The sequence below is a fragment of the Microcaecilia unicolor genome, chromosome 2 (genome assembly GCF_901765095.1).
Source record: "Microcaecilia unicolor chromosome 2, aMicUni1.1, whole genome shotgun sequence".
NCBI lineage: Eukaryota > Metazoa > Chordata > Amphibia > Gymnophiona > Siphonopidae > Microcaecilia > Microcaecilia unicolor.
Window position 1 is genome coordinate 12,842,729 of NC_044032.1, and position 23,404 is coordinate 12,866,132.

Here is a 23,404-nt window from a genome sequence, read left to right on the forward strand (position 1 = left end):
TCGAGAAATGGTCATGGCATTTCGCCTTACACAAGACTCAAGCACTGGTGATTTGAAGGGTTTGCAAGCGTTTGAGATTGGCTTTTGAGATGCTTGTATATGACACTAATCATATCGAGAGTTTATGAAAGAATAAAATAGCGCTTCTTTGTCCAAATAACTTCTGACAGATCTCAGTCACCTAAGTGCAAAAAAATCCCCTTTTTAATACAGTAGATACCAGCAGAGTACTCCTCTCATTCTGTGTTAACTCTGTAGTGAAGAAGTTTGTAATTAAATATAATTGAAACACTAGCATTCAGGACTGCCCTTACCTTCTGTGCTGCAGTGCGCAGCTCAGCCAGCGCTGCCGCAAGGTTCTTGGTGCACTGGCTAAGCTGCATGGCAGATGCTTGGTCTGCGATAGTTGGAACAGTGGCTTTTCCTGCAGTAACCATCTTCCCGCCAGGCTACAGAAGACCAAAAAAAAAACCAAACCATGGAACAAGACCAAAGTATTAGAGATGCAAAATTCTACTATGCTAGAGCAGAACTAGAAAAATGCTCTCAGAGACAGAAAAACTGTGAGGAGATCCATTCAGGGACAGCGGGTCATGCTCCCTCAGCCACAGAAGATGAGAGGACATGAAAGACACTATTGTGCACAGTCCAAAACCGGGTGAGAGAAGCTCTAGCATATGGTCTATGGTTTATTAAAAATTTGCTATACCACTATATCTAACTAGCAAGTCACAGCGGTTTACAAAGTACATAAAAAATCATAGAAGGTGGAAGATGGAAAAGAACTACATTTTGGATAGGAAAGATCACATATAGTGGCAAAGCCAAGACACATGCTGCAACGTACCTGAAGGAAACTCTGGCTGGCACTGATGAGAGCCAGCTGAGCACTAGGGCTATCAGGCTGAGATTGACTACCTCGCACGCCTTGCACAAGCATTGGGATCTGATCTGCAACCACCTGCAATTCACGGAAGTGAAAACAAATATCATTATTGCACTCAGGGCACTACAGTAAGGAAAAAGGCAAGTCAACCAGAATAAACGATTATCACTCCCATCCCTTTCCCAATCCTTCAGGCAACACAAGTAACTGAATTTGGATTTTAGCTTTAATGACTTGCCTTTTTCAAGTCTGAGTTACATTTCAGATACTGTAGTTGTTTCCTCACTCCAGAAGCAGTACAATGACTTGCCTAAGCTCAGAAGGAATGCCAGCAGGAGATGCGGGATTTAACCACTAGACTACTCCTCCATTCCCAGCCTCCTCTCCTCTACCTGATCTCATAGTCTCCTCCACCTCCCAGTTTAATACCACTTCACCCAAATCTACAGCTCAGCACAAGTTACTCTCTTGCCCCATCCCACAGCTCTGTATGACACTCTCTCCCTCCCTGCCCTAATTCTGTACAATTATTTCTCCCTCCCCCGTTTCTCATCTTACAATACTGGATGAGTATCGATTCCATTCCCTCCTTATCGTATGGCACAGAACAAGTATTTCTTCCCTCATCCACCTCTTAGGATCAGAAGTACCATTCCCCACCCCCCACTGGCACAGAAGCAATTTCATTCTCTTCTCCACCTCACAACCCAAAGTGAGTATTCCTAACTCTCTCCACCTCACCTTACAGCTCTGCACTAGCTGCTGCTGGGCTGCAGGATTCTTGTTCGACGAGGCTGCATGCTGGGCTGCAGCAATGGTCTGGGTGGCAGATGCTGCAGCTTGCTTTGCGGCATGCTGGTAGAAAACAAAAATCAAGATATTAGAGAGAGAAAGAAGTTGCTCAATCACTCAGAAGGTAAGAGAGATGGGAGTGGGGAAGCAGCAGCAGGAGATGGAACAGGTGAAAGGAGGGAGCAAAGGAGTCAGCCAATGAAAAAAGGGAGCAATTTTTGTACTGTTTGGGCATTAAGACCCACAGTAACGTGTCTGGTGGCACAAAAATCGAGACTGCGTTCAGCATGATCAGAGGTGGAAAATGGCTGGTGCTGTGAGAGATGCAGGAACTGTTAAGAGCCCATCATTTTGCAACTGGGGACAATCAGATCTTTAAAAATAGGAAAAAGACCTTAAGTATAATAGCGTTAGAATCCGAAGTACCAAATTTACTGTAGCAGATGAATAAGTGTTGTGAACAGACGACTCAGTTGGAGGTATGCATTATATGGAGGTTAAATAGAAAATAGGATCACAAAACACTTTGATATAACACCGACTGCATGGAAGTGCCACAATGTAACATTAGAAAAAGGAGAAAAAATGCATAAGTATGAGACAAGGGGAGGGAATGGGAAAAAAAGCAGTGCTAAGCAAACTTCTGAACTGCTGAAATGATCGTCCTGTGCAGATGTCAGTAGGAAGCCAGTTTCCATAACATGGCCCTAAGTCACTGAAAGCTGTGTCCTGAGGAGAAGAAGAGCAAGTGAAGCTTGGGAGGACCATTTTAAGGGATCAGACAGGTTGGGGACTGAGGTGTTAAAACCCTTAAAGGTAAGTGTGAGGGTTTTGAATTTCAGTCAGGCAGAAACAGATGTGTGTACTGGTGAAGACAACCAAACAGCAGCAGCGATCCAAGAAAGGACAAACACAGCAAGACTTTATACAAATGTCAACTTTAATAGAAACAGGACCCAAACTGGCCAAGTCGACACTTCTCTAAGTGCATGGTCAAGGTTCTCTTTATTTGATTAACCACTTAAAATAAAGCCATCAAAGTGGAGAACAATTAAAATACCACCATAGTAGGAAAAGAAAACACAATCATAACAGAAGAAAGACAACGTCGGCTCAAACCTGCCGTGACCTCACAGATCCTAAACAATCAGTCCCAAAGTACCACTGAGAAAATATTTTTCAAATTACATTTTTTAATCCACCATCTACCATTATTCTTTGGCTTGTCTCATTCCTCAATAATTTGCTGATACTAGCGAAACTTCCATTAGAGATGGGCTGCATTGCGCTTACTCCCATACCTAAATCCCAAAACTTGGACATCCAGCTTTAGACCAATAGCGGGGATTCCATTGCGTACCAAATTATTGTAGATACTTCTTAGCAAACAGTTATCTAGCTATATTGATAAAAATTCATGCTATCATCTTACACAGTTTGGTTTTACATCTCAGCATAGCACTGAATCTCTTTTATCAGTTCTAACCACCGCTGTCAGAGAATATTTAAGTACAGGTAGAAGATACTTTTACTTCAATATACATTGCAGTTGCTTTCGACTCAGTGGACCACGGATTGTCGTTGACAAGACTGAGTGAACAGAGTCTGATTGGTTCAGTACTAAACTGGTTCTGAGATTTTTAGGCCAATTGGAAAAGTAGTGAAATGTCAAACAGTTGGTTGTCAACTTGTGGGGTCCCTCAGGGATCACTTTTGTCACCCATGTTGTTCAATCTTTTCATGAGCTCTCTATCTCATATTGCTTTGGATGATTGGAAACATCTGTTTTCTTACGCTGACAATATTTTAATGTTAGTGCCTGCATGTACCTTCTTGCGAGAAACGTCGGATAGAATATCTTGTTCTATGAACAAGAGTCAGAAACGGGTTACCGAAAAAGCGAAGATACTTACCTGTAGCAGGTATTCTCCAAAGACAGCAGGCTTCACATTCTCACAAGAGGGTAGATGATCCGCATCGCCCAGGAATCGGTATACTAACCACAGCACCGAAACAGTGCTAATCACTCTACTAACCAAATTCAAACAAGTAATTGCAACTGGCAACAGCATACTTCTCCTACAATTTGACATGTCCAGCGCGTTTGACATGGTAAGCCATAAAATATTATTAAACATCCTAGAATACATCAGGATTGGAGGAAGCGTTCTCAGCTGGTTCAAAGGCTTCCTAACTGCAAGAACATACCAAGTGATATCTAATTCAAATATATCAGCACCATGGAAACCAGAATGTGGAGTACCCCAAGGTTTCCCTAGGCACCCTTCTTCCCATGATCAGGAAAACGATTGGCTATGCTCTCTGGACTTAAAGGATACATACACTCACATCCCGATACTTCCAGCTCACAGGAAGTATCTTTGATTTCGGTTGGGAACACATCACTTTCAGTATCGCGTATTGCCTTTTGGCCTCGTGTGAGCTCCCAGGGTTTTCACAAAATGTCTTGTGGTACTCGCAGTGTCGCTACACAGACTGAGAGTTCATGTGCTCCCTTATCTCGACGATTTGCTAGTGAAGAGCACCTCAGAGGAAGGTGCTCGAGAGTCCATGCTGATGACTACTCAGGTGCTGGAACTACTAAGGTTCGTGATAAAGTACGCCAAGTCCCATCTCCACCCAGTTCAACAGTTGGAGTTCATAGGAGCCCTGCTTGATACAGGACATGTCCAAGCCTACATTCCAGGGACGTGGGCGGACAACCTTCCTCTCCCTTGCTTCCAAGGTTTGGTCATTGCAGCAGGTCACGGCTCGGCAGATTTTGAGATTGCTGAGCCACATGGCTTCCACAGTGTATGTTACACCAATGGCATGTCTTCACATGAAATCTGCTCAATAGACCCTAGCTTCTCTGTGTTATCAAGGCACGGGGAATCTGTTTAGCCACGCTGGCTGACGTTTGGTCTTTTTTCCCCTTTTTCTAATACGCGGAATATATTTGTCCTGTACCTCTAGGATGGTGTTTTTAAAAAGCATCCATGCCTGATTCAAGTTTTTTACCCTGTGAGCTGCTCCTTTCAGTCTTTTTTTCACTGTTTTTCTCATTTTGTCGTAATCACCTTTTCTAAAGTTAAACGCTAGTGTATTTGATTTCCTAAGTTCACTTACTTCAATGCCAATATCAAAATTGATCATATTATGATCACTGTTATCAAGTGGCCCTCGCACAGTTACCCCCTGCACTAGATCATGAGCGCCACTAAGTCCTCTTATAAACAACTTATATTGGTCGAGATTAGAAGCTCGTATTCAATTCAAAGTGGCCTGCTTCGTATACAAGAGTATCTATGGTGTAAATTCAGAAATAGTAGTGGATCTTCCTTTATTTCCAGTGTACAGAAATAATCTCAGACGCTCAAAAATGCTGTTACTTGATATTCCATCTGTCAAAAATATGCACTCAAGGTCTATATGGGAATGTTCATTTGTATTTCAAGGAGCTAAAATATGGAATACCAGTAAATATTCACTTGATTACATCTTGTAGATCCTTTAGAAAAGCTCTCAAAACTTATCTATTTTCTCTCTCTAGAACTTAGTTTTATTTATTTACTAGTAAAAAAAAAAAAGGCCTGTTTCTGTCAGAAATGAAACGGGCGATAGCAAGGTTTTCTTCAGAGTGTATGTTTGAGAGAGAGTGTGTGTGTGAGAGATGGAGTGTGTGTTTGTCAGAGAGAGAATGAGAGACAGAGAGAGAGACAGTGTGGGTGTGTGTTTGTGTGAGGGAGAGAGTGTGTGAGAGACAGAGTGTCTGTGTGTGTGAGACTGTGTGTGTGTGACAGAGAGAGTGTGACAGAGTGTGTCAGAGAGAGTGTACGTGAGAGACAGAGAGTGAGTGAGTGTGTGCCCCCACTCCACCCCCCCCCCCCCCGTTATGGTCTGAGGACCCCCTTCCACCCCCACCTCTCTGGTCTCAGGACCCCCTCCCCACCTCCCCTGCCCCCCCTCCAGCCATCCATGTCCAGCGACCCTCCTCTCCCCCTGCCCCCCCCTGCAGCCACCCATGTCCAGCAACCCTCCCCTCCCCCCACCCATGTCCAATGACCCTGCTCTCTCACCTGGCCCCCCTCCAGCCACCCCAATTGAAATGTTAAACTACACTTCATTGCTAGAAGTAATCTGATACCGCCACAGAATGGGTGAGAACTGGTGCTGCGTTTCCTACTTCTGGAGCTTTTGGAACAAACACAAAAATGTGTTCTAACCCTTGATCCCTCTCCTAACAAAATATTTTGGATTTCATGAGCACGGACCCTTGCTGGCTTCTGTTGGGAGTAAACATCGGTGGATTTATACCTGAAATTGGGGCAGGCAGGAAAGATCCCTGGTCCTGCCTGCCTGCTGCTGGCCTCCCCCCGCTGCCGGATCGCTGTTACAAAATGGCCGCCGAGACTTCTACTGAAGTCTTGGAGGCCGCCCTTGTAAGTACCGGTGGCCATTTTGAACAGCGATCCTGCAGCGGGGGAAGGTCAGCGCTGGGCAGACTTATACGGTCTGTGCCAGAGCTGGTGGTGGGAGGCGGGGCTGGTGGTTGGGAGGCGGGGATAGTGCTGGGCAGACTTATACGGTCTGTGCCCTGAAGAGGACAGGTACAAATCAAGGTAGGGTATACACAAAAAGTAGCACATATGAGTTTATCTTGCTGGGCAGACTGGATGGACCGTGCAGGTCTTTTTCTGCCGTCATCTACTATGTTTTATTACTATGTATTAACCAAATCCTAATCCACAGAAGGACACTGCCTCCTATCCCATGAGGAACTGTGTCAAAAACTTTCTGAAAATCTAGATACACTACATTATTAATGCCTTCAAAGAAATGAAGCAAATTTGGCGAGACAAGATTTTCCTTGACTGAAACCGTGCTGACTCTGTTCCATTAAATCATACTTATTTATGTGTTCCATAATTTTATTCTTTATAATAGTTTCCACTATCTTGCCCGGCACTGACGACAGGCTTACTAGTCTGTAATTTCCCATACTACCCTTGGAACCCTTTTAAAAATTAGCATTATATTAGCCACCCTCCAATCTTCAGATACTACGGATGATTTTACTGACAGATTACAGTTCACTAACAGCAGATCTGTAAACAGCAATTTCATGCTTGAGAACTTTCAGTACCCTGGGGTGTATGCCATCCGGTCCAAGTGATTTATCTCTTGAACCTGTCGATTTGGCTCTGTACATCTTCCAGGTTCACCGAGATTTCTTTCAGTTCCTCCACAGGTCAATCTTTTGCATCATCTTCCGTAAAGGCAGCCGTTCTTCGTTGCTCCATATCCGCATTCTTAAATCAGTCCCCATTCTTTATAGAGGACAGAGCCTCATGGATACACGTTAAACTATATAAGATCAGTAGAATGATTCAATCAATCAACACTGGACATGTGTACTAGAGACTGGAACCCTGGATCAGCTACCTTTTATGTAGGCAACAATGAAGATATACGGGCAACAGGTGTGGTATAAAATTCAGGAAGAGTTGTGCATACATACCCACTTGTCATACAGAAGGGTCATCTTTAATTCAATAAGTCAACATTATAGCCTTGCAAAGGGGAAGAGATAATTGTTGACCATTATGACTGCAGTTGCTATCCAAGCTGACCTTTGTTCCAGAAAGCAGTTATTTATTTAATGAGAATTTTTGGTGAAACTCACTATGGCGCTCATTTTCAAAGCAATTAAACTTAGAATGTTCTTATAGGTTACTTTGGAAATATGCCTCCATGTCTTATTTATAAGTATGAAACTGTAATTGTAAAAATAAAGGGGTGTCTTGACAGATTCTTGAAAACCTGGTCACCCTTACTTAGCTATACTGAAGGTTAACCTATTATTTGTAAGGTTTCATGTGTAATTACCAAGTATTTCTATACAGTTCTCTGATGTCCTGTGGGGGGGGGGGGGGGGCATTACATTGTCTAAATTATTGCTGTAATTTAAATAATTGAGATTGTTCTTTTATAATAAAAATAAAGTTCTGAAGTAAAAAAACGAAGAGTGGAGAGCAAAGAAGTCAATCAATGCAAAGGCAGAGGAGAGCAGAGGAGTAAGTTGATGGGAAGAGGGGAGTGAAAGTCACTAATGAACACAGCACTACAAATATCTATAGAAATGGTGATTAGTAGAAGCAGCAGGGGAATGCAGAAAGGGGAAACAGCGTGATGAGGAGTGAAGCAGAAGTAGCAGAACAAGGGCAGCATGGAGAGTTGGAAGAGATAGAAGGGAGTGGCAGGGTGGAACCCTTGGACTGGGGCAGAAGGAAATGCAGTATTAAATAAGTAATGGAACTGGAACAGGTGACACATGCAGGGGAGGCTGATCTCTCACCTCCAGCTTGTGGACTAGTTTCTTCTTGATGGCATTTTGTGCTGCCACATTGGTGGCCATGCGCAGACCCTCAGCTGCTTCTCTCAGTTTCTGCTGCTGTTCCTCACTGTCGGGGTGGGCTGCAGCCCCCTGACAAATCACAAGCAAAGCACTGACAATATGTATCTCTGTACAATATATTTTATTTTTTATTTATGAAGGTTTAACAAAACTTATGTCATGACTGTCTGCTGGTTCTACCCACTGAACAGTCCCACAATTCCTCAACTTTACGAGTTCCTTTCCTGTCAGTCTTAGTCACACATCCAACTCACAAATACCCCTCCGAGCAAGGTTCTGTCCTTCCCTCACCATCTTCTTCTGTAGACTCCTCTTGTTTTCCTAGTCTCCCATCGCCTACAAGTTCCACTCTGAATATAGGTCAACGTCTCCTTCCCCTCTAAGTTACCCTTCACCCAGTGTCTTACTTTTCCTTCTCTTACAGGATATTCTCCATCCACTATATAATATCCCTTTCCCTCCAACTGTTCTACTCTCACTCCTCATTCCTTTACTCCTCCTCCATTCCCCAACCTACTGGCTCCTTTCTTCCACTACCCTACTACTAATTTTTCTCCAGTTCCCCTCCTAGAAGATTTCCTTGTACCTAAAGCCCTGAAGTCCATCATCCAAGCAGGCGTCCTAATGCACTGCTCCCTCTATTTGCATCATTAAGACAGCAGCTTATTAGACTGAGGTTTCTTACCTTTGCAGCTTCCACCATCTTGGCTGTCGCATCAGCCAGGATCTTGGCAGCACTAAGCAGTTTGCGTGAGTTCTCCAAGTCGGTTTCTCCCTCAGCATCAGCTTTGATGGCATTGACAAGGTCAGAGGTTGCCTGAGCAAGAATACGAGCCTGACGTACCATCTCACCTGAACACAAATCCCAAACATTAACAGCTTTCAACAAATATTTATTAGGCTTTCACATTTTCTTCTTTGAAATGTTCTCCACACACACACTGACAACATTTACTCCTCTCAAGATCCACAGAACTAATTCTAGATGTAATATAAATTTCTAGATTCAGCCATTTTGGATCTGTTCTTTGGTGGCGTACAGGGCATAGTCTGAGAGGTGGCACTGTAGGGTCCCCAGGGAAACAGTGATCATAACAGGATCAAGTTTGAGCTACTAACTGCAAAGGAAATCTACTGTAGCTGCATTTAATTTTTGAAAGGGCGACTACAATTAAGTAAGTAAAATGGATAAAAAGAAGCTAAAAGGATTGGCTGCTCAGGCTAGCACACTAAATCAGGCATGGAATTTACTCAAAAATACCATCTTGGAAGCCCAGACCAGATGCATTCCATGAATCTGCAAAGGTGGAAAGAAGAGAAAATGACAGTCAGCATGGTTAAAAGGTGAAGTAAAAGAGGCTATTACAGCCAAAAGAATGTCCTTCATAGAATGGAAAAAGGACCCAAATGAAGAAAATAAAAAGCAACATAATCACTGGCAAGTCATATGCAAAGCATTAATAAAGAAGGCTAAATGAGAATATGAAGAGAAACTTGCCGCAGGGGCTAAAACTCACAGTAACAACTTTTTCAGGTACATCAGAAGCTGAAAGCCTGCAAGGCAATCTGTGGGACTGTTAGATCACGAAGGAGGAAAAACGGGCACTCAGGGAGGACAAGGCCATAGCAGAGAACTTTATGCAAGAAGATGTAAGAGATCTGCCTGTACCAGAAATGGTTTTCAAGGGTGATGATGTAGAGGAACTGAAAGAAATCTCAGTGAACCTGGAAGATGTACTGAGCCAAATTGACAAATTAAAGAGTAGTAAATCACCTGCACCAGATGGCATACACCCAAGGGTACTCAAAGACCTGAAACATGAAATTGTTGATCTACTGTTAGTAATATGTAACCTGTTGTTAAAATTCTCACAGCACCGGAAGATTGGAGGGTGGCCAATGTGGTGCCGGTTTTTAATAAGGGATCTAGGGGTGATCTGGGAAATTACAGACCGGTAAGCCTGATGTCAGTGCCAGGCAAAATAGTGGAAACTATTGTAAATAATAAAATTATGGAACATGTAGACAAATATGGTTTAATGGGACACAATCAGCATGGGTTCAGAAGAGGGAAATCTTGCCTCACCAATTTGCTTAGTCACACTTTCAAAAGAAATTAAACATGTGGATAAAGGTGAGCCAGTTGATGTAATGTAGATAGATTTTCAGAAAGCTTTTAATAAAGTTCCTCATGAGAGACTCCAGAGAAAATTAAAGACTCGTGGGATAGGAAGTAAAGTTCTGGTATGGATCAGGAATTAGATTATGGACAGAAAACAGAGGGTAGGGTTAAATGGTCATTTCTCTCAATGGGGGAGGGAGAACAGTGGAGTGCCACAGGGATCAGTACTGGGACCGATGCTATTTATCATATTTATAACTAAATCTGGAAATTAGAACGAGTGAGGTGATTAAATTTGCAGATGATACAAAACTATTCAAGGTTGTTAAAACACGTGCGGACTGTGAAATACTGTAGGAAGACCTTAGGAAGTTGAAAGACTGGGCATCCAAATGGCAGATGAAATTTAATGTGGACAAATGCAAGGTGATGTACATTGGAAAGAATAATCCGAATCATAGTTTTCTGTAGTGTAGCAGTTACCACATTTGCCTAACACGCAAGGTCCCTGGTTCGAAACCAGGCAGAAACAGAACTCTTTATAAGTGGAGGAGTAGCCTAATGGTTAGTGCAGTAGGCTTTGACCTGGGTTCAAATCCCACTGCAGCTCCTTGTGACCTTGGGCAAGTCACTTAACCCTCCAATGCCCCAAGTACAAAAATTTAGATTGTAAGCCCTCTAGAGACAGAGAAAGTACCAGCATATAATGTGTATAGCGTTGCATGAGTCTAATGGTGCTATAGAAATGATTAGTAGTAGAAGTAGTAATTACCTGATGCTAGGGTTGGGGGTCAGCACTCAAGAAAAAGATCTGGGTGTCATTGTAGATAATACACTGAAATCTTCTGCTCAGTGTGTGGTGGCAGCCAAAAAAGCAAACAGGATTGCTAGAAATTATTTGTATTTATTTGTTACATTTATATCCCACATTTTCCCACCTATTGTCAGGCTCAATGTGGCTTACATGGTACCGTAAAGGCGTTCACCATCTCCGGTAGAGAAATAAATACAAAGTGATGTTGTGGTCGAATAAGGTTAACGTGTGATAGACACATTGGGGAATCGTAGAGAGGAAGAGTTATACAGTGTCCATAACAAGCTTTGGTTTTGTTGTGTAGCAGGATCCAGGTCCATAGGGTATGCCTTTTTGAATAGATTGGTTTTTAGTGATCTCCGGAAGTCTAGGTGGTCATAAGTTGTTTTTGCGGCTTTTGGTAGTGCGTTCCACAGTTGTGTACTTATGTAGGAGAAGCTGGCTGCATAAGTTGATTTGTATTTAAGTCCTTTGCAGCTTGGGTAATGTAGATTTAAGTATGTTCGTGTTGATCCAGTTGTATTTCTGATTAGTAGGTTTATGAGGTGTCATGTATACCGGGGCTTCGCTGTAGATGATTTTATGGACCAAGGTGCAGATTTTGAAAGCAATTCGTTCTTTGATTGGGAGCCAGTGTAGTTTTTCTCAGAGGGGTTTAGCGCTTTCGAATCACATTTTCCCAAATATAAGCCTGGCTGCTGTGTTTTGAGTGGTCTGAAGCTTCTTTATGAGTTGTTCCTTGCATCCTGCATAGATTCCAATGCAATATTCTGCGTGGCTTAGTACCATTGATTGTATCAGGTTGCAAAATGTTTATAGAGTATATTTCTCCCCCACTAGGGCACTCAGAATGGGTTGTATTTTCTACCCCTGGACATTTTAACAGGGTGCATTATGATTCCTCGGGGTAGTAGAAGTCAGCTACTGTCGGGGTTGGAAGGGTAGAGGGTGGTGGTGACTGGGGTTGTTATAGTTGCCGTTGTTGTTATTTTCTATTTGTCATTTAAAAACAACAGTTGTACAGCATATAATTCCTTTTTGTACTTTAATAAAAAGATTTAAATATAAAATCATCAGTGTTCAAGTCTTCTGAAGATGAGGGCAGAGCCCAGGGGAATGGGGTGGGGACAGAACTTGTGGAGACAGGGCAGGGACTGAGACAGGGCCCATGGGGAGGGGACAGGTATGGAGACAGAGCCCAAGGGGATGGGGTGAGGATGGAGACAGAACGGGGACAAAGTTTGTCCCCGTGTCATTCTCTAGCCTGTACAACAGTTATTGAGTTATTCAACCAAAATTTAACCAGTTTCAAAGATATCAACAAAACAGGGAAGACAGGGTATCCCGATAGTGAGGTTGCAAAAGAGACCATAGTAGATCGGGTGTCTTTAAACAAAAACAAGAATCAGACAAAAGATTGCAAATTAACACTGTCAAGTACTGAGCATGATGTAAATAGGAACAACAAACAGTTTGAAATGTCTATATTTGAATGCCAGGAGCCTAAGAAATAAGATGGGAGAGTTAGAATATATTACACTAAATGAGAAATTAGATATAATAGGCATCTCTGAGACCTGGTGGAATGAGAATAACCAGTAGGACACTGCCATATCGGGGTACAAATTATATCGTAGTGATAAGGTGGATCGAATTGGTGAAGGGGTAGCATTGTATGTTAAGGAAGGCCATGAATCAAACAGATTGAAAATTCTGCAGGAAACAAAACACTTCTCGGAATCCCTATGGATTGAAATTCCATGTGTAAAGGGGAAAAAGATAGTGATAGGAGTGTACTACCGTCCGTCTGGCCAGGATGAACAGACGGATGTAGAAATGTTATCAGAAATTAGGGAGGCTAACAAACTGGGCAACACAATAATAATGGGTGATTTCAATTACCCCGATATTGACTGGGTAACTGTAACATCAGGGCATGCGAGGGAGGTAAAAATTCCTTGATGAAATCAAGGACTGCTTTATGGAGCAGCTGGTACAGGAGGCGACAAGAGAAGGAAAAATTCTCGACCTAGTTCTTAGTGGTGCGCATGATCTGGTGTGGGAGGTAATGGTGATGGGTAATGGTGATCAGATTTGATATTAGCTTCAGAATAAGTATACACAGGAAATCCAATACTTTAGTATTTAACTTTCAAAAAGGAGACTATGCTAAAATGAGAAGAACGGTGAAAAAAAAACTTAGAGGAACGGCTGAGAGGGTCAAAAATTTACATCAGGCGTGGATGCTGTTCAAAAATACCATCCTGGAAGCCCAGGCCAAATATATTCCGTGTATTAAAAAAGAAGGGAGGAAGACCAAATGACAGTCGTATGTCACAGCTGTGGGACGTGCCTTTATGTTCTGTTTTTGTGATTCTCTGATCTGGCTCCGTGACCCTCCAGACTCTTTCCCTGCTGTTGATGTTCCTGCTAACCAAGCCTCGCTTTGGTGTCTCTGAAGCCAAGCCTCGCTTTGGTCTCTCTGCTTCTATTGCCCAGTGTGACATCATCAGCCATCCCCTTTATAAGGACCCGGGAAACTTTCCTGGGTTGCTTTTGCAATAGGTCTATTTCCCTTTTCTTGTGATAGTTGTGTCTGTGTTTGATTCTGAGGGAACTGGTGGTCCTGTTAGCTGTGCCTCAGGGTAAGCCCTGAGTTCTGTTCTTCCTCTCTGTTTAAAACCCTTTAGTGTCCAATGTTCCTGTAATAAGCCATATGGGAACAGATTGATGGGAACACTGGACACTAAAGGGTTAAGCCACGTTCTGTTCTTGCTCTCTATTAGCAAAGCTCTGTTCCTGCTTTCTGTAAGCCCTGTTCTGTTTCCCTGTGGGTGTGGTTCTTGTTTGTACCTGAATGGATTACTTTCATGTTAGCTACGCTCTCCTGCAAAGCTCTGTTTTGTGTCCCGGTGTGTGTAGTTCTTGTTTGTACCTGTATGGACTACTTTTCAAGCTAGTTCTGTTTTCTAGCTCTGCCTGTCTGTTTCTAGATGTGTGTTGTTCTTGTCTGTTTGTCCTGAGAGCTGTAGAAGCCAGCCTGGTCCCTGATTACTTCACTGCTGTGCAGCTGTTTCTGCTGCCTCTCCGTCTGTCTTGCCTTTCCCTTCCCAGCTATGGGTGCTGACTAGTTTGTGGTAAGCAGGTTTCTTCTTTGTTTGTTTAGTCTTCCATGTAGCCTACTTTAACTCTTTGTGTGCTGTGTTTGCTTCCTGGCTCTTGTGAGTTCTTTTCCTGCTTTGTGTTAGCCAGGTTCTGTTTCCTGCTCTTTGTTAAGTCAAGCTCTGTTCCTGCCAAGTTCTGTTCTTACTCTGTGTTTAAGCCAGGTTCTGCTCCTGCTCTGTGCTTAAGCCTAGTTCTGTTTCTATTTTGTGTTTAAGCCAGGTTCTGTTCTTACTCTGTAACCTCTCTACTCAACTGGAAGAAAAAACATATAGACTACCCAAGTCCTCAAATATAAATATTCCACCAAAAAATACTTGGGAAAAATTAAACTAGATAACCATTCATACATATAATCGTTAATATAATTATTTAATGAGATCTGTCTTAAAAATTTGAAACATCATTAACTGCAAGTTGCATTACAAGTAACAGTAGGTGTGTGCGCATACATTTTGAGGAGGTGGAACACAGGCTGTGCTATGATGGTTCCATCTAAATACTACCACATGCTTTCCCTGGGAACGCTATGGGTGTAATGGATATGGACTGAGCACAATCTAATATTTAAATAATTATATTAACGATTATATGTATGAATGGTTATCTAGTTTAATTTTTCCCAAGTATTTTTTGGTGGAATACTTACTCTGTGTAAGCCAGGTTGTGCTCCTGCTCTGTGTTTAAGCCAAGTTCTGTTCCTGCTCTGTGCTTAAGCCAAGTTCTGTTTCTGCTTTGTGTTAAGCCAAGCTCTGTTTCGGCTCTGTGTTTAAGCCAGGTTCTGCTCCTGCTCCGTGTTTAAGCCAGGTTCTGCTCCTGCATTGTGTTTAAGGCAAGTCTGTTCCAGAATCCTGTTCCAGCCAAGTCTGTTCCTGACTCCGGTTCCAGTTGCCAAGCCAAATCCATTCCTGACTCCAGTTCCAGTTGCCAAGCCAAGTCCGTTCCTTACTCCGGTTCCCACCTTGTTTTGCCTGTCTAGTTGTGCTTGCCTTGTCCTGTCTTATTCTAGTCCAGTCTGTTCTGTTTCCTGCCTGTGCCAGCCCAGGTGGCTTGTCTACCTGTGCCAGCCCAGGTGACTTGTCTGCCAAAGCTCTGGCTTTGGTCCAAGGACTCACCTTACCTGTATCCGTGAGAGACTGCAAGGGCACTTGTGGCAATGACACCGGCATGGTTAAAAAGTGAAATGAAGGAAGCTATTAGAGCTAAAAGAAAATCCTACAGAAAATGGAAGAAGGAACCGACTGAAAATAATAACAAACAACATAAGGAATGTCAAGTCAAATGCAATGCGCTGATAAGGAAAGCTAAGAGGGACTTTGAGAAAAGGATTGCACTGGAGGCAAAAACACATAGTAAAAAGTTTTTTTTAGGTACATGGAAAGCAAGAAGCTGGCAAAAGAATCAGTTGGACAGCTAGATGACCAGGGGATAAAAGGGGCAATCAGAGAAGACAAAAGCCATAGCGGATAGATTAAATTAATTCTTTGCTTTGGTCTTCATCGAGTAAGTTTTGAGAGAGATACCAGTGCCAGAAATGGTATTCAAAGTCGACGAGTCAGAGAAACTGAATGAAATCTCTATAAACCTAGAGGATGTAATGGTGCAATTTGACAAACTGAAGAGCAGCAAATCTCCTGGACCAGATGCTGTTCATCCCAGAGTACTGATAGAATTAAAAAATGAACTTGCGGAACTGTTGTTAGTAATTTGTAACTTATCTTTAAAATCGAGCATGGTACTGGAATATCGGATGGTGGCCAATGTAATGCCGATATTAAAAAAGGTTTTTTTTTTTTTTGTTACATTTGTACCCCGCGCTTTCCCACTCATGGCAGGCTCAATGCGGCGGGCAATGGAGGGTTAAGTGACTTGCCCAGAGTCACAAGGAGCTACCTGTGCCGGGAATCGAACTCAGTTCCTCAGTTCCCCAGGACCAAAGTCCACCACCCTAACCACTAGGCCACTCCTCCACCCAGAGGGGATCCGGGAAATAATAGACTAGTGAGCTTGACGTCGGTGCCAGGCAAAATGGTAGAGACTATTATAAAGAACAAAATTACAGAGCATATTCAAAAGCATGGATTAATGACAAAGCCAACATGGATTTAGTGAAGGGAAATCTTGCCTCACCAATCTTTTACATTTCTTTGAAGGGGTGAACAAACATGTGGATAAAGGTAAGCTGGTTGATATTGGGTATCTGGATTTTCAAAAGGCGTTTGACAAAGTACCTCATAAAAGACTCCAGAAGAAATCAGAGTCATGGGATAGGAGGTAGTGTCCTATTGTGAATTAAAAACTAGTTAAAGGATAGAAAACAGAGACTAGGGTTAAATGGTCATTTCTCTCAATGGGGGAGGGTAAACAGTGGAGTGCCACAGGGATCAGTAGTGGGACCGCTGCTTTTTAACATATTTATAAATGATCTAGAGATGGGAGTAACTAGTGAGGTAATTAAATTTGTTGACAACACAAAGTTATTCAAAGTTATTAAATCGCAGGAGGATTGTGAAAATTTACAAGAGGACCTTACGAGACTGGGAGACCGGGCGTCTAAATGGCAGATGGCGTTTAATGTGAGCAAGTGCAAAGTGATGCATGTGGGAAAGAGGAACTCGAATTATAGCTAAGTAATGCAAGGGATCTCGGCATCGTTGTTGATGATAAGTTGAAAACCTGCTGCGGCGGCTAAGAAAGCAAATAGAATGTTAAGTATTATTAGGAAAGGAATGGAAAACAAAAGTGAGGACATTATAATGCCTTTGTATCAGTCCATGGGGCGACCACACCTCAAATATTGTGTTCAATTCTGGTCACCGCATCTCAAAAGAGATATACTGGAATTAGACAAGGCACAGAGAAGGGCGACGAAAATGATAAAGGAGATGGGACGACTTCCCTATAAGGAAAGGCTAAAGCGTCTAGGGCTCTTCAGCTCGAAGAAGAGATGGCTGAGGGGAGACATGATAGAGGTCTATAAAATAATGAGTGGAGTTGAACGGGTAGAGGGTCTGGCCAGCTTCCTAAAGGGTAAGTCCACAGACCATTATTAAATTGACTTGGGGAAAATCCACTGCTTATTTCTGGGATAAGCAGCATAAAATGTATTGAACATTTTCGGGATCTTACCAGGTATTGGTGACCTAGATTGGCCACTGTTGGAAACAGGATGCTGGGCTTGATGGACCTTTGGTCTGTCCCAGTGTGGCAATACTTATGTACTTAAAGAAGTAGAGATGAGAAGAATGGTTATAATTTAACCAGTTAACACAACTAGTTAACTGGATATTTTCAAAAACTAGCAACTTAACCACTTATCTTTTAGAATATCCTGATTTAAGTTATCTGGTTAACTAACTAGATATGCCCAACTGAATGCAGGCCCCATGGAGACAAGCGCAGGTTGGGTATAAAGGTATGAGGAAATGTAGACGGAAAGGGAATGAGACTTGATATACTGCCTTTCTGTGGTTTCTGCAACTACATGCAAAGCGGTTTACATAGTATATACAGGTACTTATTTGTACCTGGGGCAATGGAGAGTTAACCACTAGGCTACTCCTGCACTCCATACTCTTTGGAATTCCTGAGTCTTGCTATTCTTTGGGGATCTACATGGAATGTTGCTACTCTTTGAGACTGGAATCTGGTTAATGGGACTTAATATACTGCCTTTCTGTGGTTACAATCAAAAGCAGTTTACACAGTATATACAGGTACTTATTTGTACCTGGGGTAATGGAGGGTTAAATGACTTGCCCACAGTTGTAATTGAACCCAGGTCCCCAGGATCAAAGTCTACTGCACTAACCACTAGGCTACTCTTCCACTCCAGATAAAGCAGCAAAAATTGAGGTGAAAAAATATGCAGAACACACAAAAATATTCAAAATCACTACAAGTGGCGAAAGCCCGGGGAGTAAGGCTGAGGGAATAGCTTTCAATTCATATGTATGGGTATATACTTTATTTATATTTCTATATCTACACACACTGTCTTTGAACTGAGGTGGAGAGTGGACATTCAGAAAAAAATATAATTTATTGTATTTATTAAAATATTTCCATGCCACCTACTACTAAGCGGCTCACAATAAAATCATATACAACAAAATGATCTTACAGCAATCAAAAAGCTAAAAAAAAAACTCATCCCCATGCTTTTACAAAGAGGTGTGTCTTCAACAATTTACGAAACTGCATCACACTGTTACACAACCTTAAGAGTGCCAGATAAGCATTCTAAACCTGTGGACCAGCTACGGAAAAGGCTGTCTTCCTAGTTTCACAGAAAGCAAATCTTTTGTCTCTAACAACATTGCATGTTCAGACCGCAAGGTCCTCGATGGCCAATACACAGAATAGTTTGCTTAAGATACCAAGGAGCAGAGCCTGAATACAAAGCCTGATGAATCCAGCATGCAATCATATACAATACTCTAAATTGAATAGACAACCAATGTAAAGTTCAAAGTACAGGGGAAACATGCTCAAACCGGGATATAGCACCCAACGACTGCATCTTGGATTTAGAAATACCTAGATAGAACGCATTGCAGAAATCATCATACTCTGAAACACATCACATTTAGATAGCACTGAAAAAACCCCAGAATGAATTACAGCCAAAATCTGATCGTGCATAGACAACTGGGGATCTAGAACCACTCCCAGAACTTGCATCCTACTCTTCACCACTAATTCATTCTCACCCAACTTTACTGACTGGCAATGCAACAAATCTTCATCCTTCCCCAAAAACATTAGTTCAGACTTATTCAGATCTAAAACCAGTCTCTCAGAATGCATCCAGTCACTAACGATTTTCATACACAGATCCAAGGATAAATTAGACCTTACCTGCTAATTTGCTTTCCTTTACTCCCTCCGGACCGGCCCAGAATGTGACTGATGGGTTGTGCACGCCTTCCAGCAGGTGGAGACTGAGAAAAAAGTGTGACTCCAGAGAGCCAATAAGAGCCCTTGCCATACAGGGAAAGATCCAGTAATAGAGTACCAAAGCAGAAGAAAGAAAAACCTAAAATCTAAAATCTGTGCATCCAAAAAACCTGAGCAGCCGCCGGCACCTTGCCAACCAAGGGTGAGTGCCTGAAACAAACAGCCAAAGTTTGGACAGTATTGTTTCCACAACTTTATGTGCCTTCTTATTTAGCTTTCATTCATTTATATTAGAGAGCTACAACTAGCAACACAGCTCCAAACAACCAAACATCGAACCAATGGAACCCTTGAACCAAACAAATCCGGTATCTGACGGGAGGGATCTGGGCCGGTCCGGAGGGAGTAAAGGAAAGCAAATTAGCAGGTAAGGTCTAATTTATCCTTCCTTAGCCTCCCTCCGGACCGGCCCAGAATGTGACTGATGGGAAGTAACAAAGCAGTACACTTATGGGAGGGACCCCAGCAGCCCCGCCGACAACACACGCTCTCCAAAAGCCACCCGTCGACGACTGAGAACGTCCAAACGGTAGTGCTTAGAAAAGGAATGCAAGGACGACCAGGTCGCCGCTCTACAAATGTCCTCCGGAGGCACCAGACAACGCTCCGCCCACGAAGCTGCCTGACTTCTCGTCGAATGAGCCTTGACGTGCTCTGGAACGGATTTCCCAGAAAGCAGATAGGCTGAAGCAATCATTTCCTTGAGCCAGCGAGAAATAGTAGGCTTAGATGCCATCAGCCCCTTACGCGCACCTCCAACCAGAAGAAACAAACGATCTGATCTGCGAAATTCCTCTGTAGACTTAATATAGTGCTTCAAGACTCGCTTGACATCCAAACACTTCAATCTCCGCTGCTCCTCCGCACCGGAGAAGGAACCCAAGACAGGCAAGACAACCGGCTGAGAAACATGAAACCGAGATACCACCTTGGGAAGAAAAGATGGAACCGGTCTCAAAACTACGCGATTGGGACAGAACTCCAAAAATGGAGACCTACATGACAATGCCTGCAGCTCAGAAACTCGCCTAGCTGAAGCAATGGCCACCAAAAATACGGTCTTCAGAGTCAAATCTTTTAAGGTACAGGACGCCAAAGGCTCAAAAGGGGGCTTGGTAAGAACCGAAAGCACCACATTCAGATCCCACGGAGGAAACGAACACCGAGTGGGAGGACGAAGAAGATTAACTCCCTTGAGAAAACGCACGACATCCGGATGACTGGCCAACGACTTCCCTTTGATACGACCACGAAAACACGTTAAAGCCGCAATCTGTACCTTAAGAGAAGACAAGGCCAACCCCTTGTCAAATCCTTGCTGCAAAAAATCCAACATCTGCGGCACCGAAGCCCGAAAAGGCGACAGACTATGCTCCGTACACCAGCTCTCAAAAATCCTCCAAGTACGCACATAACTCAGAGAAGTGGAACGCCGCCGAGACCGCAGCATTGTAGCAATGACCGGAGCAGAGAGACCTCTTTTAGTCAACCTAGCCCTCTCAAGAGCCATGCCGTAAGACAGAATCGACCCGGATCCGGATGAACGACCGGACCCTGCGACAAGAGATCTTGCGTGACCGGAAGCTTGAAGGGACGATCGACCAGAAGACGCTGGAGGTCGGCATACCACGGCCTGCGGGGCCAATCCGGCGCCACCAGAATTAGGCGACCCTTGTGACCCTCTACCTTCTGAAGCAGACGCCCAATCAAAGGCCAAGGCGGAAACGCATACATCAGGCCGTCCGGCCAGGCTTGAAGAAGAGCGTCCACTGCACGCGCTTTGGGATCTCTGCGACGACTGTAGAACAGCGGCAACTTTGCGTTGGTCGCGGACGCCAACAGATCCATTTTGGGGACTCCCCAGCGATCTACCAACAGCTGAAACGCCACGTCGCTGAGCGCCCACTCTCCGGGATCGAGCAAGTGACGACTGAGAAAATCCGCCTGAACGTTTAGCACTCCTGCTACATGAGCCGCGGAGAGAGCCACCAGATTGACCTCTGCCCAATGAAAGAGCAGTGACGCCTCCCGCTCCAACGGGAGACTCCGCGTCCCTCCTTGGCGATTGATGTATGACACCGCTGTGGCATTGTCCGACATGACTCTCACCGCCCGTCCGGTAAGTAGCGGAAGAAAACTTCGAAGCGCCAGACGGATAGCCCGGGTCTCCAACAAGTTGATCGAACACCTGGACTCCGGAAGTGACCAAAGACCTTGAGCCACTTGTCCCTGACAATGAGCCCCCCAGCCGTGAAGGCTGGCATCCGTCGTTACCACTACCCAATCGAGCTGATCCAGAGGCATGCCTTTGGACAAGTTGGCCTCCCGAAGCCACCAACGTAAACTGGCTCTCACCGACAACGACAGTGGCAACCTGTGAAGAAGCGACCCGGTCTGGGATGACCACCTGGATAGGAGGGACCTCTGCAGGAGCCTCATGTGAGCCCTGGCCCAGGGCACCGTCTCTATCGTCGCCGCCATCAGACCCAGCACCTGAAGGTAATCCCTTGCCACTGGGCTGGACCTCTGCAAGAAAAGCCGAATCTGAGACTGCAATTTCAGAACGCGGACCGACGGAAGAAACACACGGCCCCGCTGCGTATCGAAGAGGACTCCCAGATACTCTAAGGACTGAGAAGGCTGAAGACGACTCTTTTGCATATTGACTACCCAACCTAGATGCTGTAACAATTCGACTACCCGAGCCGTCGCCTGAACGCTCTCTTGGGCCGATTTTGCCCGAATCAACCAGTCGTCTAAATAAGGATGGACCAAGATACCTTCTGCTCTGAGAGCTGCCGCCACAACAACCATGACCTTGGTAAACGTGCGGGGAGCGGTTGCAAGCCCGAAGGGAAGAGCCCGAAATTGAAAATGACGCCCCAGAATAGCAAACCTTAGGAACCGCTGATGAGCCGGGCGAATGGGAATATGAAAATAGGCTTCTGCAAGATCTAGGGAAGTCAGAAACTCCCCGGCCCGCACCGCAACAATGACGGACCGAAGAGTCTCCATCCGAAACGAGGGCACTCGGAGAGCTCGATTGACCGCCTTGAGATCTAAAATCGGACGAAAGGAGTCGTCCTTTTTGGGCACCAGAAAATAAATGGAATACCGGCCCTGGCCCCTCTCCGCCGCCGGTACCACAGAAATCGCTCGAAGATCCAGCAGCCTGCGAAGAGTAAGCCGGACCGCGGCGGCCTTGACGCGAGACCGACAAGGGGATTGCAGGAAAGCATCTGACAAGGGACGAGCAAATTCTAATGCGTACCCGTCGCGAATCACCTCTAAGACCCACTGGTCCGAAGTAATTTGGGCCCACCTCTCTTGAAATTGCGCTAACCGAGCGCCGATCCGAAGGAGAGGCTGGGCCCGCACACCTTCATTGCTGAGGCTTGGAGGTGGAGGAGAAAGAACCCCCGGCCTCCCGACCTCCTCGACGACCTCCCCGAAAGGACTGAGTTCTTTGTAAGAATCTAGACCGAGGAGCTTGAAAACCTCTGACAGAGCGAAAACGACGAAAATCACGACCTCTACTACGAGCTGAGAACTGCCCGCGCCCCGAACCTCTGGGGCGATCCTCCGGCAACCGCGGAACTTTAGCCTCTCCTAGACTACTTACCAACTTATCCAACTCCGGACCAAACAAAAAGGAACCCTTAAAGGGAAACTTACTAAGTTTAGACTTTGAGGCCGCATCCGCTGACCAACCACGAAGCCACAGAACACGGCGAGCAGTCACTGAGAAAGCCATAGACTTTGAAGAGGCCCTCAGCAAATCATACATAGCATCCGCCAAGAAAGCTGAAGCCATCTCCAGCTTAGCCACGTCATGATCAATAGCAGCAAGATCATCCGAAGAACGGTCTAAAATCCTCTCGGACCACCGAAAACTCGCCCTTGCGACCAGAGAACCACAAATAGCGGCCTGAACCGCTAGAGCTGAAACATCAAAAACATTCTTCAGGAGGGTCTCAATTAGAGAGTTGCACGGGGACAGAAATCCTACCCATCCCCGCCCGTCCCTGCTGGAATCTTACCCGTCCCCACCCATCCCCGCTGAAATCTTACCCGTACCCACCCATCCCCGCAAAAATTTAAACCATCCCAACCCGTCCCCACCCGTCCCCGCAAGAATTTAACCCATCCCCACCCATCCCCGTAAGAATTTAATAGTACATAAAAGAAAGTTCCAGTCAGCTCCCTTTCTGGATTTGAGCCACAGCACTGTAGGCAAGGACGGAACGGAAG

At 44.4% G+C, this 23,404-nt stretch overlaps 1 protein-coding gene across 2 annotated transcripts in view; it reads right to left on the minus strand.

Moving 5' to 3' along the window:
• Positions 1–23,404, minus strand: part of TLN1 (talin 1) — a 407,659-nt gene that overhangs the window by 131,970 nt on the left and 252,285 nt on the right. For both annotated transcript variants that reach the window (XM_030192770.1, XM_030192769.1), the window contains 5 exons: positions 8,782–8,948; positions 8,037–8,165; positions 1,628–1,741; positions 848–961; positions 315–449 (listed from right to left, as the gene is read on the minus strand). In XM_030192770.1, the coding sequence (XP_030048630.1) occupies positions 315–449; positions 848–961; positions 1,628–1,741; positions 8,037–8,165; positions 8,782–8,948 (659 nt within the window). The remainder of the gene's footprint in view (positions 1–314; positions 450–847; positions 962–1,627; positions 1,742–8,036; positions 8,166–8,781; positions 8,949–23,404) is intronic.